Below are 16772 nucleotides of genomic sequence, written 5' to 3'. Positions count from 1 at the left end.
TTTTATTCCAGATTTTAATGAAAACCTAACAACAATGGTTTTAAGAAGACAAAATTTTGACAGTTCTTTGCTCTGCAAGCTCTCCAAGCTGAGAAGCAAAGCAAAAGCTAGGTCAAGGCAGCAGGCTTGGGCACCCCAACAAAGACTACTATAAAACTATCTTCTCCCACCTAAGTCTCTTTTGGAGCCTGAGACATCATTCAAGAACAGAGCATTTACATGAATAACTGCAGATGGTGAAGCGTGGCTTTAATCACTGGTAACCGGTCCCCAGAGGCAGCAGAAACTCTGCTTGCTCCTGACTGACCGCTTCAAAGGGCTCCCACGTGCTGAGCAGAGGGGGCTGTGTGCCAGCAGCACCCTCCAGCAAGGGAGCCCAGACCCACACCCTTCACCTGGTTCTTCTCCTTGCTTCTTCTCCTTGGGATTCATCCCCGTTTCCACGAGCACAAAGCAAAGAATGAGGCCTGCCAAATCCGTAGCGATGCATCACGCCCGGAGCTCTGTAAACTCCCCAGATGGCGCTGACGAAAACCAACTGCTGGGAATTAGTCCTTCAAGTCACCTCTTCGTGCAGGGCAAGCCACGGAGTCACCGCAAGCCCAGCCAGGAAACCGGCACGCTGGGCCAGCTCTCGCTGCAGCCAGAGATGATCTTGCCAACTAAAATCAGAGCAGCAGCAGACAGCGTTGGAAGCAGCAAATCTCTGCTGCAACCAAGGAGTGCTGGCTGAGCCCTAAAGGACAGGAACCTCCCCTGTGGTTCAGACATCATACAGAACGTTTGCCCTCACCCATCAGCCACCAGGAAAGGAATTTCAAGGTCTAACCATGATAACAGAGTGCTCTCGAGCACTGCACAGTGGCTTCCCCCCTGTGAAAGCTCGAGGGTCACACCCCTCATGGCTCATGGGCAGGGAGAGAGCTCTACAGGAACAGCCGAGTGACCCACGGTCTTGGGCGTGCTGAGGTGTGATTGCTGCTTCTCCTGGATACTCTGCATCTCGCAGCAGGCAGACACCAGCACAGCTGGCATCGCTTCTGCAGCTTCCTTACGAATACGTCTGCACAGCCCCTGCTTCCGGATCTATTTCGGGTTGCTCTTAAACCAGCTCATACAGATAGGGGGAAAAAAAAAGCCACTCTGCTCAGCTGGTGCATCTGAAGTGTTAGAAATATCTCTAAGGCGATAAAGCTTCGCTTTTTTTTTTATCCCCTCCTGTAAAAAAATAACCTAACCTACTCTGTAGCTGTATTTCCTCTTATTCAGTTACACTCGACAGCACGTGGACGTCCTTCCACGCCTGTGCAGGGGCTGAATTTTGGCTGGGCTGCTGTTCAGCTGGGGCAGGGAGATCAGTTTAGAAGTTTAGGCCAGTTTAGAAGCCTGGTAGGTAGAAATGCTCCTGTCTGACGCTCCAGATGCAGATGCTACCACCCTTCTCAGTAAAAAGCCAAGCTCTGGTGACAAACAAAGCAGCATCTTGATCACTTCTCATGCAGCACATTGGGGCTGTGTTCTGTCCGGGTCTGTTTCAGGAGGAGCTGCAGGACATCGTCTGAGAGTCCAGGTGTTCTCTTCGTATCCTCCAACAGGGCTTCTCCCTCAGCTGGCTTTGAAAAACAAGCTGTAGTGGGGTAGTTTGGAAAGATCTTACATCCGTCTCTGTTCAGGACCACCTGGGCCATCTGCAGGCACCGCAGTGCGTATTTGCTCCCGCCCCGGTTTGTGAGCTCCGAAACCTTCTGTGAAAGGCATCGCGACGCAGCCTCACAGGTGGGATCAGCTTTGCCTGGCCCGTTTTTGCAATACGTTTCGTAGAAGGCATCCAGAGATTTCCTGATGCTTGCATCTTCTGTATTTTCACGTTCATACGTACTTGAGAGAGAAGCATCGTTCAGTTGAGTGTGCTCACACAGCCCAGCTTCTGGATAACATCTCACATTTCCCTTCTCAGAGGCTCCAGCAGGAACTGCAGAGGGTGGATTGCTTTCTCCTGCAAGCACAAGATCAATGAAACTCATTAGTCACCAGGTCATCCCTGTAGCAAAATCTTTTTTTGTCCCCCCTCACTGCAGTCTGGCAAACAAGCTCCGTGCAGGAGCGAGCTAAGCGCTGCTTTAACGCGCTGTTCTGCCAGCGAGGCTCGCAGCACAGATTCACAGAGATTAATCTTGTATTTGGGCATCTCACAGGTGTCCCAGTTTTGTCCCTCTGCAGTGACTGAATCTACTCCACGGTACACGCCTCCGGGCTCCTCTCACTCACACTTCCAAAAAGAGGTGGAAATTGCTATCTGCTGCTGCCGGAGCCAGCAGCCGACCTACACTTAAAGCCCAGTTTGCAGCTGAAACCATTCTGCCCATTTCTTTTTCCTTCCTCCACCAGTCGGTCCACTCCTTCCCTTTCCACAGTCCTCAATTTCATCGCTGCAGCACAACCAGCAGGCTTGTCCCCTGGTTTTCAGCCAGACCTAAAGCTTCCTTGGCATTGTTACAGCAACTGCACGGGGTTGGGGAGGGGGCCTGCAAGAGGGAACCTCGTGCTGCCCCGTGGAGCCCCACTTTCACTGCCCAGCTGCAGTGCACCACTCCCCCCACGTCCTGCAGGGATTCTTACAGGAAATCTTCATCTAAGAGCCAAGGACTTGCTCAGCCTTTCTCCTTTGCTCTGATTGTTTTGCTCCAGTGTAATGAAGGGGGCTGTGGCTACGCCCAATTAACACACCAGCAGCACCAAGACACTTGGCAAAGGCACGAGCAGGGTGAGCAGCAGGCCACATACATCTTCTCCTACAAAAAGGAGGTACAAAAAGGGACCTGGAATCAGGCTCTGGTACCCAGGAAGCCCCCCTGACTGCAACCTCATCTCCCAGCCTGCCTCGCCAGCCCGTTTGCCAAGCACCTGAGTCACCGGCAGGAAAATTTTCCAGGGCTCAGCCAGAGGTTGCAGAGCTGTCAGCTGCAAGTTGCATAAGCAGGATGCGGGGCATCGGCAGGCAGCTCGGCCTCTCCTCATTCTGTAAAACACGAGGCACCTTTTTGCCAACTAGCAAGAAGGCACTCGATTATATTACGAGGTGAGTTTTCTTTCATTTACAGATTTAAGTTTACACGTGTCAATTTTTCCCATCAAAGCCTTCTTAAAGCGAGACGAGAAGGCTTCGAAGCAGAGTTCCCAGAACTAACCCCATGAAGCTGCAGGGTCCAGAAAGAGCTTCTCACCTGGGACACACGTACAGCACAGGAGCATGTCATGATGCCCTTTCTTGAGGGTTCCCTCAACCCTACAGGAAAGCCAGGATTCCCCGATAACACATAGCAGCGTTACTTAGAAGTTTGCACCTCCCTGGCCAGCTCTCAGCAGGAAAAATGTCCTTCACAGACCATTTATCCTTCCATGGAGAGCTTTATAGCACAGCTGTCACGCGCCTTTGTGTTGGCTTGACCCAACACGTGCAGAAATTAATGGAGTTTCACCACCAGACAACCTGGCCCCTATTATTTTTAGCAGTTTTTACTCATTTCTATTACCAAGCAGGTATTAAAAAAATGAAAAAAAAAATGAAAACCCCAAACAAATAATTACTCACGTCTTGATTTCACTCTCACATGATGGATAATCATCACTAGGGCCGTGTATTGTTCCGTTTGCGCCCCCACTCCCCGCTAATTGAAGACCAGCATTTGCAGCTTATTAGCACGAGACCTGGGGGCCAATAACGGGATATTCTTTGTGTTTATAAAGCTGCTGATGAAAATTTAATGCCTCCATCTGGCACACGTGCATAACCCTACCGCCCGAAGCACACAACCAGATCCTGGTTTGGACCTGGGCCACTTCCACTGGTGCGACAGCCTCCTGGGGACCCTGCGTGTGTGGGCTCCCCTCCTGCCCCATGCACAAAGGCCCGTCCTATTCTGAGGTCTGGGGGATTTATTGTGTAGCTGTGAGTACGAGAGCTAAACCAGAGTGTTTGTCAGCAGCAGTGTGATGAAAAGGGCAATTACAGCACTCGTTTCAGGGTCGGGATCGTTTGTTCCAGAGCTCTGGGATGACTCAGCCCTGGCACAGCTGCTCACAAAATGGAGCTCAAGCCCACCAAAGCCTGTATCGACCCACCAAAGCGAACCCCAAGCCCGTATCAACCCCAGAAGTGCCCTGGTGCTCTTAGGGGTTATATGGGACCAGAGCAGCCGTGTCCAACAGAAGCAGCAAGCCTCATCTCCAAATGCAGAGGACTGCCATGCTGCTGGGGCTGAGCTTTGTTTTCCTCCAGAAGTTCAAAAGTCCTTGACCCCTTCCAGCAGTGTGATCAGCCACGTGCTGGGGCTAAGCTGGAACAAGGGCTGAACGTCTCTGCCTGGCCTCTGCTGTGCCACCCTAAATAAGTGCCAAGAAAACTAGGGGACTGGGAGGCACGGATCATTTCTTTGAACAGAACTAAATTAACGACACAAATCACCCTTGGGTTCACAGTGGTGACTGAGGTTCAACCAGACGTTGGTGAGATGATGCCAGAGCATATCCCCGCGTTGTAAGGTCTGTGACAGGATTGTAAAGCAGAGTTAGGGATTATTTAGGTGCTCAGCTATGAGATGGTACTGAGAAAACACGTCTGGTTCCTTCTAGAGCCACCCTGTCTGCTCTGAAGGCCAGAAGAGGTTATCAACATCGGGTTGTTTGAACAGAAGTCCTTAAACAACAATTACTACAGAAGGGAGCAACACAACAATGGAAAGGAAAAACACAGGAGAGGAGAGGGTTGGAGGAGAGACAAACTCCTTCCGTGGGTGGCACCGACCCAGAAGTCACCAATACTTGGCCGAGTCTCCCTGGGAGCAGACAGGGCTGAGCACCCTCCCTCCTGGCTCATCAACATGCCAAGTTAATCGATGCTCCCAAAGAGGGAGACAGAAGACTTTGCAGCCCTCCTGTGGCAGTCCCCAAATCAGCCATTTCTTGCCCAGGATGCCCCACTTGCCCTGGTTGTTGTCCCTTTGCATGCTCCTTCTCCTCACGTGAGTCTTCTCCCCACGGAGACCTGCTGCAGCTCCAGCTGATGCAGTCCCTGCGTCCACGGGCAGGGATGAGTCACACGAGAGGGACACGAGTTGCCAGTTGCTTTGGTTGATTGTACCCATTAAAAAAAACAAACCCAAAAAAAGCCATTCCACCCTGATCTGGGAAGAAAGAAGAAATGTGGGGGAGGATGTAGCAGGAGCTCATTATTCCCCAGCCTCACACAACACCTTGGCTCGTTGGTTATCACACGCCAGAGCTGGTTATCACACATGCACCGCGAAGCAAGACATTTAGGGATCACACCCTACCTGCATCAACAAAAGCTCCATCGATTACAACAGCTAAAAAACCCATACGTGAGCTGACTGCATCCCTTTATGTGAACTGGAATCTATCCGCACCGTATTTTGTATCATCTCCATTACTGACATTTAAATTGGAAGAGCATCGAAGAAGACAAATTACTACCAAGCCTAGGTCCTTGCTATTAGGTGCCGTACAAACACCTACCACCTGCCAGATCCTAAGCCTTTTGTGTACAGCGCTGAATAATGATGGTGGGGTTTACAGTTTCTCTGCCTTGCAGAAAACAGCTGTTTTCTACTTGCTTCCTTGCTTGGGAAACCTTCCAGCACTTAAAGCAAAGGCAAAATGGAATTTTCGATGACATTATAATTCAAAAAGGCTGTTTTAAGCAGAGAAAATGTGCTCCTTGTGGGTATTTAAGTTGTGAACTGAAAGTGAAAACAAGAATATAATAAGCCCTGTTACCTTGCTGCCTCCCCGATGACACAAAGCAGCTTTCTCACGCCACAACAGGCAGCAGGCTATAGCTCAGAAGGCAATTACCTTTGAGACTCTGCTTTACCCAAGCAGCGATTTTGCTCGTCCACCAGCCCAGGGGAGAGGCACACGGTGTTGAGGAGCTGGCCAGGAGCTGCACAAACACTGAGCAGACCTGGAGGAGTTGAGCGTGGGAGGGTAGGCGATGGGCAGCACGAAGGGAAGGCAGAGGCTGGAGGAATTTGGGGTACGGAGTAAAGGCAGCGATGGAGGAATGGCAGCAGATACAGCCTGGTACTGAGTCAGGCTCCCTGCCTTTTTCTCCTACCTGCTTGTGGAGTGAAAAGTTGGAGGGGCTGGAATTCGCGTGGGGTAAGACGTAAGCAGCTATTCTGGGGAAGCATCAACCTTTCTGCCCAGCTCCCCTAGGGACCTTAAATTCAAGAAAAACAAAAAGCCTGGCAAATAGTAAAGCGCTTTTGAAACGCAATAAGCAGACGTAGCTCATCCCCCTAGACACTCTGCCAAATGTCACACTTGGTATTAAGCTCTGCCCTGCTCCGAGAGCTCGCGGGTTGATGCCTGTTGCGCTGTGCTCTGAAGGCAGCTGGAAAAACCCAGGTAACTGAAGTCTTCTGGAGGATGCGCTAGTTAAACACGCTGGATTTAATAAACACAGAGCTGGTCAGCTACAATACAAACAGCTGCAAATTCACAGCCCTTCTTTTCTGAAGGCCAGGAGATGGGCGCTGCTGTCATCCCACCAACCTGTTCCTAAGCAACCAAGCCCCACGGTGCAGGGCAGTGGGCACAGGCAGAAGCCACGGCAGCACCACAAATACCTCCACGTACGGCTGTGCCCTGCTAAGATCCTCGTGATTATCCTCAGCTAGGCCCCAGAGCACCAGGCATTGGATGCAGCTGCCTGCGAAGAGGCTGCTTGATGTGTAAGAGCACACAGGAACACCTCGCAGTGCAACGACCACAGGTCTCGCCGAAGAAATGGGCAGCAGCATGGCTGGCGTGTCTGAGCTTTTCTTTTCACGTGGCAAGCTCCTGCCTCGGAGCTCATCACCATTCTACAAAGAGAAATCGCAAAGTTAAGAGCTTTTCATGTGAGATACTTAGAGGGGTTTAATTTCCATGATTCTGTACCTAGTAAAAAAAAAACAAAAAACAAAACAAGAAGCCTGAAACATCCTACTCGTCTCAAAGTGCAATGAAGAACAGCTTCATAAGGTTAAAGATTCTACTCCCAACAAGGAAAAGAAACAGTAAGAAGCACGTTTATGTAGCTGAAAAAATTACCTGTCAATTAAAGTTATTATCCAGCAGATGAGGGCTTCGAGGGGCTTCATTTGAACTGCAGCTCTCTGCTGCTTTCCTATTACGTACACAGTCTTGGGAAATGACAGCCAGACTCACCTTGTCTACGGAACACTAGCGGCACCGATTTCCAAGAAGAAACTCTGACAAGGCTTCTTAAGCTAATTGCTCAGTTTCCAATTAGGCGTTTCAAAGCGTGCTTGCAGGAAGACACAGCAGTGCTGTGCTAACCAGCCTCTCCTGAGCCACAGCAAAGCATCCCAACAGGCTTAGGGTCTTTGTCAGAGAAGATGCAATAGGAGCATCCTCAAACCAAACCTCCGCCTGCTCTGGTGGCAGAAAACTTTTATTACAAATATACTTTCCTTTAAAAAAATAAAAAAATAAAAAGTTAGCAACTTGCAGTGTCATTCTTTTCTACGTAACAGGCTATAATTTAACCTCAGACCACATTTTTCTTTAAGCTCATTCTGCTTCAGAATAAGAGAACGCGTCTGGTGCTTGAAACCAGTGAGAAAAATTCTGCTTGTCTGATTTTCATTGCTTAAGATTTGAAAAGAATTTTATGAAGGAAAACTGGCGTTTGAGCTTTATGGTTCCTGAAGGAGCTTTCTCACTTACTCACATCATACAGCTGAAGCGAATGGAGTTGTTTCCCTTCTTTTTTTTTTTTTTTTCTGCCTAAAGATTATAAATTCTGGTCTCGTCTATTCTCTTTTTCCAGCTGACTCCAGAAGCCCTTCATGAACTGTTCGCTTTCTGACATAAGAATTTTTCAAAGAACCCTAATTAACTGAGAGGGAAGGGATTTTTATTCAGCCCGTGGGTTTGGTTACCAGCTAGCCAACTCCAGAATCAGGAGAGAGATTTGCTGTGCCCACCTCTTTGGCTGAGAGGTGAGCAAGTCCCTGGGGAACCTGAGTCATCCGAGGAGATGTCTCACAGAGACAAAAAAAGGACGCATCAAAGACAACATTTTTCACAGTTCCAAGGTGAAAGATGAGGAAAATAATAAAGGGAAGATAGTGCACTTACATGTACTCTCTAGATGTTGCCATGCAGAACTGATGAAGCTGAGAGCTTAGATTAAAAGAGAAGTTGATTATTTATCTGGATGATCATAGGCAAGTCTAGCAAAAAAAAATTCTGGCAGAATTATTAAATCCCATTCTTTGGGGCTTTAGCAAATCCTTTGTTAGAGGCAAGAATGGGGCCCAATGGGCAGCATATTTTATATTGCAGACTCCCATTTTGGAGGATGGGGATGAAATGAAGAGAGGAAAACTACCTCTTATCCTGAAATATTCAGCAATGGCCACTGCCAATGACAGGAAGCAACTCCAGAGTACAAGTCTGACTGAGTAATGCAGTATCACTGCAGCTCTAAGAATTAAAAACAAAACCCAAAGCAATATCCCTCCCTGATATATTAAATTCTTCGTCTTTCATTCACAGTCACACGTTCTCAGCACTCGAGAGGAGCCAACAACGCTCAGCTGATGCCGTCGGCAAGAAGAGGAACAAGCAGACGGCTCTCGCTGGCGATCAATAGCTCAAGTTTCAACATCACTGGAAATAAAAATCTACCCTCTGCATCTCATTGCGAAGTGATATGCGTGACAGTTCGCCTAGAAAAAAAAAAGAGAATACAATACTGTTCATACAGATAAAATAGAAGAGGGAGAACCTATCACTACGGTGTGTCTTCAGTGAGAAGGACAGAAGAGAAGACCACACCGTTATAAAAATTCAGCAGGTTTGCCTTATTTACAAACCGTGTGAACTTGGAAAAGGAGACGGGGTGGAAATTGTTCTGGGTACAGTGCCTTCCTCTGTCATTCTAACACTTCAAAGTCCAGTTCATTACAACGCTAGCACCCACAAACATACACATAATTCACATTGCAGAGATTCACACGTGTTTCAGCTCTGCTTCCAACCTGCTACACTTAGCTCTGGACAAAAACAACTTGAGAATCCATTTTTTATCCAAAATTGCAGTTTTTAGACCTAAACAATACTGCAGAGTGAAGTATTTTCAATCATCCCTCTTGAAATGTGGTTAAAATTGTACTCTCTGCGCATGTTTTGTGAGACTAAGAGATGGATTATCGTATAATGCTACCATTACCCATCTTCACAGGAGGCCTTAGACCTGGAGGCTTGAATCCTGACATGGAAACGATGCCCAGGTACCACAGGGCACCTGAGAAATTGGTGCTGTGGGAAACAGAAAGACCTTTAAGGAACAGTGGCAATTGAAAACTGAGTCAAATAAGGCAGATGAAGGCAAAGCCCAACTTGAATGTAAGTTCTTTACCCCCCAACCCTTTTTTTTAACCGTTTGTTCAGCTTTCTGCCAACTTATTTCGGTTCAGATCCCAAATCCGTGGATTGATTGTCAGACGTGCTGAGCACACAGATGATCTTACAAATTTAAAAGAAGCCAGAGAGACCTCGGCTGTTTTGAACACGGTTATGCCATCTCAACTTCAACACTACTAACTACAGCAGCAGACCACTGTACAGCAGAAGAACAGCCTTTGGGCTCTCAGATTTGAAGTCCTCACCTTTAGTCTTTGCCTAAGGCCAAACGAGTTCATGTGGGCATAGCAAAAGAGTTGTTTACAGACGGACTTATTCTCTCTAGGTGTGAAAGAAATAGAGTAATTCTCTCTAGGTGTGAAAGAAACAGACTGCATGTGCAGTCTGCCTCTCCTCAGGTCAAAGTTTTCTGCCTCCTGTCGGGACTGATTTTCACGAAGAACAGAGGAACATGGCAGAGGTGTAGGTTTCCTGAAGCTACTTACAGTAAGATGAGTTTTAAAACCATGTTTCTTCTCTTTGTTATGGTCCTGAAAACACGGCGTAAGTCAGGCAAAGCCCTTCTTTTAAAAGCAAACGTAGGGAAAAAAAAAGCACAAAGAAATCATCTTAAAAAGCAGACAAATTGCACATACAAAGTCAAAGGAACCTACTCAAACTTTGGTGAAGGTTTGAATGTAGAGGGAGGCATTTTCCCAGCCTCTCCACAGGCCTGATGTAGCTGTGTGCATGGAGAAGGCTATGTACAGACGAAGCCAGCCCCAGAGCACCTTGGCAATGGAAGAGCAGAGCTACAGCTCTGTCCTCTCCCCAGCCCGGCCAGGTGGGATGTGGAACCACACAGCTCAGGGCTGTTTTTTCTTCCCTTGCCAGAAAAAGTTTGTGCATCACATATTGATCAAAATTATTAAAAAAAAGACCACTCGAAAACAAGAACAGAAGGTTTTGTCAGTATGGAAGCAAGATAACCATCTCCATCTATGAGCTTTCCACAGGCTAATAAATGAAACATCCTCATATCGAAGAAAGCAGAGAATCAGATAGATCAAGCAGTCATCAAGGAAATTTTCAAGAGACAGAAAATGCAATTTCAGAGTACAATGAAAAGCAAGCAAGATATACAAGTTTAATAACTTGGAGGTATTTGTTCATCACTAGTCTGGGGCATTTTGGCTTGCCAGTTTGAAAGTACACTGAATAAACATTGGAGCCATCTAGTTCTCCTGCAATATTACAGGAAAGCAAGTAATGAGCAAAGAGACTGTTGGCATAGAGTGATGGGCACATTTACAGACCATTCACAAATGCTGGAGGCTTAAGAACCACAAGGGCTTCTTCTTAATTATCTGCATGGCGCTTGGGGAATCACTGAAAAGCTCTTCCATCAGCAGCAGCTCGATAGAAAATTAGGTTTTGAACAGAAGTGTTTTGCCATTTAATCAGTCGGCTTTCTGCAGGAATTGCTGTGCTGCTGCAAAGCCGAGCACCTGAAACCCAAAATTGGAAGTGGTTATCACATAAGAAATACATCAGGAGTGAATCTTCGGGCCCTTAATGAGCTGCCCTCACCTGTCAGACCTCACATCTCAGGCAGTGTCGTAGCTATGGGCATCCACGAGGCTCTGAAGGGGTTGAAAAGACAGAGGGACAGGGCACAAGGGAGAAAGTCTTTAAAAACAGTATGACTTTACAAAGGAGGAAAGGGAGAGAAGTCACTTAGCAAACAACTACAGCAGTCGACTCGGCTATTTTCTCACTTGTCCTCTCAGCCAGCCATGAGGAAGGTTTGGCATTTCCCTGCTCCAACCCAGCTTTGCCCTCTAAGACCGAACAGTAAAAGCTTTTTGATGGCTTCAGGTATGTTTGCATCCCTTTAGCTGGCTCCCCAGCCTAGCAGACCTGCTTTTTAAGTGAATTCCTTAGCCGGGAGCACTCACACCTCTCAATTCTGCCCCAAACCAAGTATTTCACCTCCATTACTCCCGGACACAATTCTGTGTAAACTACGAAGGTCAGCGAGAGCCCAGGTCTTGTTTAAAAAGAAAAAAAAAAGGGGGAAACCCACATTTCCCACAGTACAGTGAGCACCAAGGCAAGAGCCTGATGCTGTGTGTTACCACTTTTGGGCAGCTCCTCAGTAACACCTTCAACTACTGACGAACTGTGGTTACTGATAGTTACTGCAACCACACGCTGATTTTTTTCCACCACACTTACAACACAGATGTATAAGTGACACAAAGGGTGTCCGGGAACGTTTACGTCTTGCGTTACTGCACGTAGTTTAAAAATATTGACACAATTACCTGTGAACAAGAAATTAATTCCTGCAAAACCACATGAATAAAAGGACAGATAAGCCAAAGCAAAGCAGGATAATTCGTTTTATCCTTTAATAAAGATAACATTTTTCACTCACCTTGGACCATGGGCTTGCTTAGCTGAAAACAGCTACTTTATTCAAAAGAATCATACAAGTAACAAGGTAGGAAAAAAATACATGAATTACGACCGTGTTTGCTTAGAATTTCTTCTCTGAACATGGGCTCAAAGGATTGCAGAAACAGACAAGATAAAGGGAAACACCAGGGAGTTCAGAATTTGTGGTGTATTGGTCCGAATCTCCAAATTGCTTGTTTTGTCATTTCAAATGTCACTTTAAACCAACATTACTGGGGCATTCGGTAATTCCTAATGCTCTTCTGTCATCTAAATGAGGACTCGAGTCTCCACATGCAGCAATTCCTCCCTCCGAAAGTGTATCAGAGGGGAGAAAAGATATAAAAAAAAAAAAAATAGAATTGATTAAAATAAACATGAGTAAAGCTGAACAAACAGGCAATCAACACATAAAAGCAGCTCTCTAGAGTGTTTTTGAGTCCAGGCAACCAGCGGCTGCAGTGCAGGTGTTAAATGCATAAAGATGCTGTTCCTAAAGACAACGCACAGAGTAAGAACAACCCTGAGATCTGGGCATGCGACCAGCTTTCTGCACCAGGAATCCCAAAACAGATTGTCCTTGGATAAGTGATGGGGATTGGTTTAGAAAGAACAAATTCCTTCAATATGATGGTCTTGCTCAAAGTTGTTCTCTTTTTTTTTTTTTGGATATTTCTATCAAATGATAAAATTGAATATGTATGACATGTATGATATAAAGCATACCCTTAACAGTGAAGGTAGATTCATTTTTTCCAATAAAATTTCAAGTTTATCAGTATTTAATTTTTTTAATCTAGGCTGGAATTGCTTTCTGACAGTTGTGTTCTAATGTAAGCTAAAGGCTCCTGGTTCTTACTGGAGATTTGTTGGTGGGGTGGGATTTGACAGTCCAAATAGAAATGAAAATCAAATCATAGATCCGTATGGTCAGATGAATTTTTACCCCCAACATTATGATCAGCTTAAGAATCCTGTTTTAAATGCCCCAAAGAAAGCATAATTCAAACAGATTGGGTTCTGTAATTGCAGTAAATACATCTGTTTTATTTATAAACAAAGCAGGGAATTCTGAAACAAAAGGTTTCAGTGAGCATTTTCAACCCAAGTTTTGAAATTGGTCTTCAAAGGCTACCTAATGCTTGTTTTAGAGCAAGTGTGGACAACTGGAGGAGACTAAGGATGTAACCAACAAATTTGCATTCTGCTACCTTGACAACCTGCTTCCTTAAACTCATTTTCTCAGTGATTTTCTCCTAAGTCATCCCCATAGCCTTGGTGCCCCCATGCAGGAGGGCATTTCCACAGCGTATGGATGCTTCCATCCCTTAAAGGAGGTGTAGCTACAAGGATGAAGCATGCCAGAAGATGCTCATATCCAAAAATGACTTGGATGTGGACATTATTAATGTACAACCAAGGTGAGCAGGTGCATTTCCCATTAACAGAACTAAATAAGGAACAACTGTCAGAAAATAAAATGGATTTCTACAGGGTCCTCAGCTCCGAAGTTTCAAAACCTGTAAGATCACAGCCCTACAAGGCTTTTCCTCCACTCTACAAACAAACCTACTTTCCCCTCGCACATGGTTCTGGTCACATCCTCTTGGTCACATTCACTGCTGAAGGTTAATTGGGTCTTTTAAGCCACCAGCAGGTACATCTAAAGCTTCCTGTAGCTGGAACAACGTTTAATGTGTTCAAGGCCTGGAAAAGGCTGGAGTCCTTGAGTGAGCAATTGAATCAAGATATGATGAAGGTCACTGAGAATTAAAATAAAACAAGTACCTGTCTGTCTGCGCAAAGGCTCTGGTGTGCCCTCAGTGCCCCCCTCACAGGAACTGATGCTCATTCTTTGCAATAAAAAAAGAAGTCAGCCTGCTGTCACACAGACCTGAAAGAATTCAGAAATGAAGGAACTCAGGTGGAGATAAATAATGGTGCATTTCAGGGACAGCAGCACCTGCGACCGAATGCCAACACGAAGGCCCAAACAGAGCACAAAAAGCTAACGGTGAAGCCATCCTGAACAAGGCACACAGGGTTAACCACGGGGTGCGATCCTGGTCTTTTTTAAGCACGACTGCAACATCGCGGCCACACACTATAGGATGAGTTTAAAAGGTCTTGGTGCATGCTTCAAGGAGAATTTTGGGGCAGAAAGCAGGCTCAGCACAGCACCCATTTGTGCCCTCCATAGCATCTGTGACCCGGGGAGGAAGCCGGCTCTGCTGCTCTGAACCATGAGGGAGGAGGTGATCGCTCTCCAGGCCTGCCAGCAGCCACCCTGCACAAGTCATTTCAGCAAGGAGAGGGGGGATTTACCTCCCAGCAAACCACAGGGAGGTCCTGAGCCCTAGCGATGGGCTTTGCAAAACACACTGGGGAGCGAGAAGGGTGTTGAAGGGCAGGGAATAGCAAAACCACACGAAAACGCAAGGGAAATTAAATATCACTTCTTTCTCCTCTCGAAGAGAAAGCCTTGCCCAGCGCAATGCACTTCCCCTTTACGGTTCTTCCCGTCCTGTCCCAGACCATGCATTCAAATAAGATTGGAAATGCATGCAAATAACAGCAGTTCGTGTGTTTCGACAGAAGCCCTGAGCTTTTGAAACGTAATTTACATGAAGGGAGACAAAAGGATTTTGTACTCTTTAGCCAAAAAACAGCCCAAGGTAAAAAAGGTGATTGAAAAGAAATCACATCCTGGCTGCAGGTAAATTATATTACAGACAGCTCGCTGGCCAACAGGAACACTTTGGACCGTGATACACAGCAAAATAAATTTAATTACCCCTAACAATCAGAGAACCTGTAAGTTTACCTGAAAAATTAGGAGTTGAGCTTTTAATTGTTTTTCGCTGCAGACACAAACAAAAGAGGCTGATTAACTTACTGGGCTCAGGAGGTAATTATTTTGCAGCAGATGCATCTGTAAGAGCAATCCTGTGACAGCTCCAGATTTAATCTGCCTTTGTTTTATGAAGGCCATCTGCACAAATTATTTTTTCGCCTAGATTTCAGGTTTTGAGATGAACTCTGCTCAGCCAGAATGCAAAACTCAATTACAGCCCCGTATCAGGATCTTGTGATGCTGGAGGGGGAGGCTGCAGACTGAGCTGAATGGAAGCTCCCAAGCTGAAAACAATTTAATTTCCTTTAAAAGAAAAAAAAAAGACCACATTCACCTTTTTTTTTTTTTTTAAATATTAAAAAGATTAAGGAACAGATGAGCAGATTACTGAGCAAATATGAAAGAATATTTTTAAAGTTTTGGGTTTTAATTTTAACTGGAAACAAGCTAAGAGGTATTTCATTAAAATGCTGTCTCCCAGCTATTGTGCTGTTTCATTCTGCAATGTTACCTGAAGAGCAGAGCAGCCAGGTAGCAAGATGCTGCTGTAAACCCACAGACTTGGAAAAAGCATTTAGCAAGACACCAGCATCTGCACAGCAACTTTTCCAAGGCTGCTTCCCAAGATCCCTGCAGGCTGCGGCACCGATACCCAACTCTCCACGTGCTCTGGGGCAGCAGGGGAGAGGAGGAGAGTGCAGTGTCATCGTGCAACGAGTGTGAATCAGAGGCACCACTAGAACAGACCGCAGGCTGAAGAGCTGCAGCCAAGAAGGTGAGGAGAGGCAGAGGCCAGCATAAAGTCAGGACACAGCTCAAGGTGTTGGAGCTGCAAATTGGAGCATCCAGAGCAGCGCCCCAAATGCCCTCCTGGGATCACCTGCCTCACCACGAGTTACTTAGCTGGAATCCAAGAAGCTGGCTTGCTGTCGTGCTCACACTGTCTGGCAGAGCCTTTTCTTCCCCTTGGTTTTGCCACCACTCTGACCTTGGCTGTGCCGAGATGTTCCTCCTCTCGGTGCATTCTTTGTGCTGCATTTCACCTAGGGCAAGGCTGGGAGGCAGGCATCCTGCCAGCCCTCACCAGCATCTGTTTTACCATGGACCTCTGGAGTGGCTCAGGGTTGTCTGCCTGGCTTTGACACTGCTTCCCCCCAGCCAAGAGGCATGCCGTACTCAACCCAAGATTTGACTACGAAGGAAAAAAGCAGAATTGCAAGCAGAGTCTCCATAAAAGCAGAGAAATTTCCGAGGCAAGGCTCCAGCTCTCCCCCAAGCACCCGTATCCACACCTCCCCGCCTGGAGCTGCACACTGGAAAAGCTCAGCAGGTTTGACTTATCCAAATTCATCCACAGAACGACTACATCATCCACATCAAGTCTTCTCCAATGGGTACTGAGATATAGGATTTGGGGAGGCATCCACAGACTAAGACTCTGTGCAAAATGAAGCCACCAGCACTTGCACGGCATGGCACCCAGCCCCCAGAGTGCTCTTTGCATCAAGGTGCAGCTAACGTACAACAGATGGTTTACTGCATCTCCTTTGTCTTAGGGTGTTGTGGGTTTTTTTTGCCTTTAAGCAGGACTTAACGTGCACCAATGCCCATTTGGGACAGCGATATTTTTCACAGATTACACTGAGCTTCAGGGAATAACTCACGTGAACGTTAGCGAAACCAGAGATGTTTCTGTAAACGCTCCCAGAGGGCAACAAAGATAGTTTTGTGCGAAGTATTATAAAAAAGGACAAAGTAAGGATTTAAATCAACATAGTCATACAGATGATGCCGTAACAGATGCAGAACTGAAGATATTAACCTCTTCTCTAATTTGTTAACAGCTGCAAGAAGAGGCAGAGACCATTACACTCGAGTTTTACTGAGTTATTGACAACCAGCTGTGGTTCTAGATACCATTTAAGGTCCATGAATAGTTTGGCTCCCGTCTAATGAGTTATTTTCTGCAATGCACACAGTAATGGTAACAACATACCCAGCAAGACCGAGCAGCACCCGG

The 16772-nt window shown here is 46.4% G+C and overlaps 1 protein-coding gene across 2 annotated transcripts in view; it reads right to left on the bottom strand.

Annotated features, from left to right (window-relative positions):
* Positions 1 to 16772, bottom strand: part of SHLD1 (shieldin complex subunit 1) — a 36336-nt gene continuing 19564 nt past the window's right edge. Inside the window, exons 4-5 of one of the 2 annotated variants that reach the window (XR_011094373.1) lie at positions 1239 to 1996; positions 1 to 662 (exon numbers count right to left, since the gene is read on the bottom strand). Coding sequence is in view for 1 of the 2 variants with exons in the window: in XM_068675552.1 (XP_068531653.1) it covers positions 1488 to 1996 (509 nt within the window). In the remaining variant the exon portion in view is untranslated. Of the gene's footprint in view, positions 663 to 1089; positions 1997 to 16772 lie in introns of those variants that run through there. The other variant, XM_068675552.1, reaches the window with a different exon arrangement.

This window comes from Anas acuta, chromosome 3 (genome assembly GCF_963932015.1).
Source record: "Anas acuta chromosome 3, bAnaAcu1.1, whole genome shotgun sequence".
Taxonomy (NCBI): Eukaryota; Metazoa; Chordata; class Aves; order Anseriformes; family Anatidae; genus Anas; species Anas acuta.
Note: the sequence above shows the minus strand (reverse complement) of the source record. Positions and strands in the feature narration are given on the sequence as shown.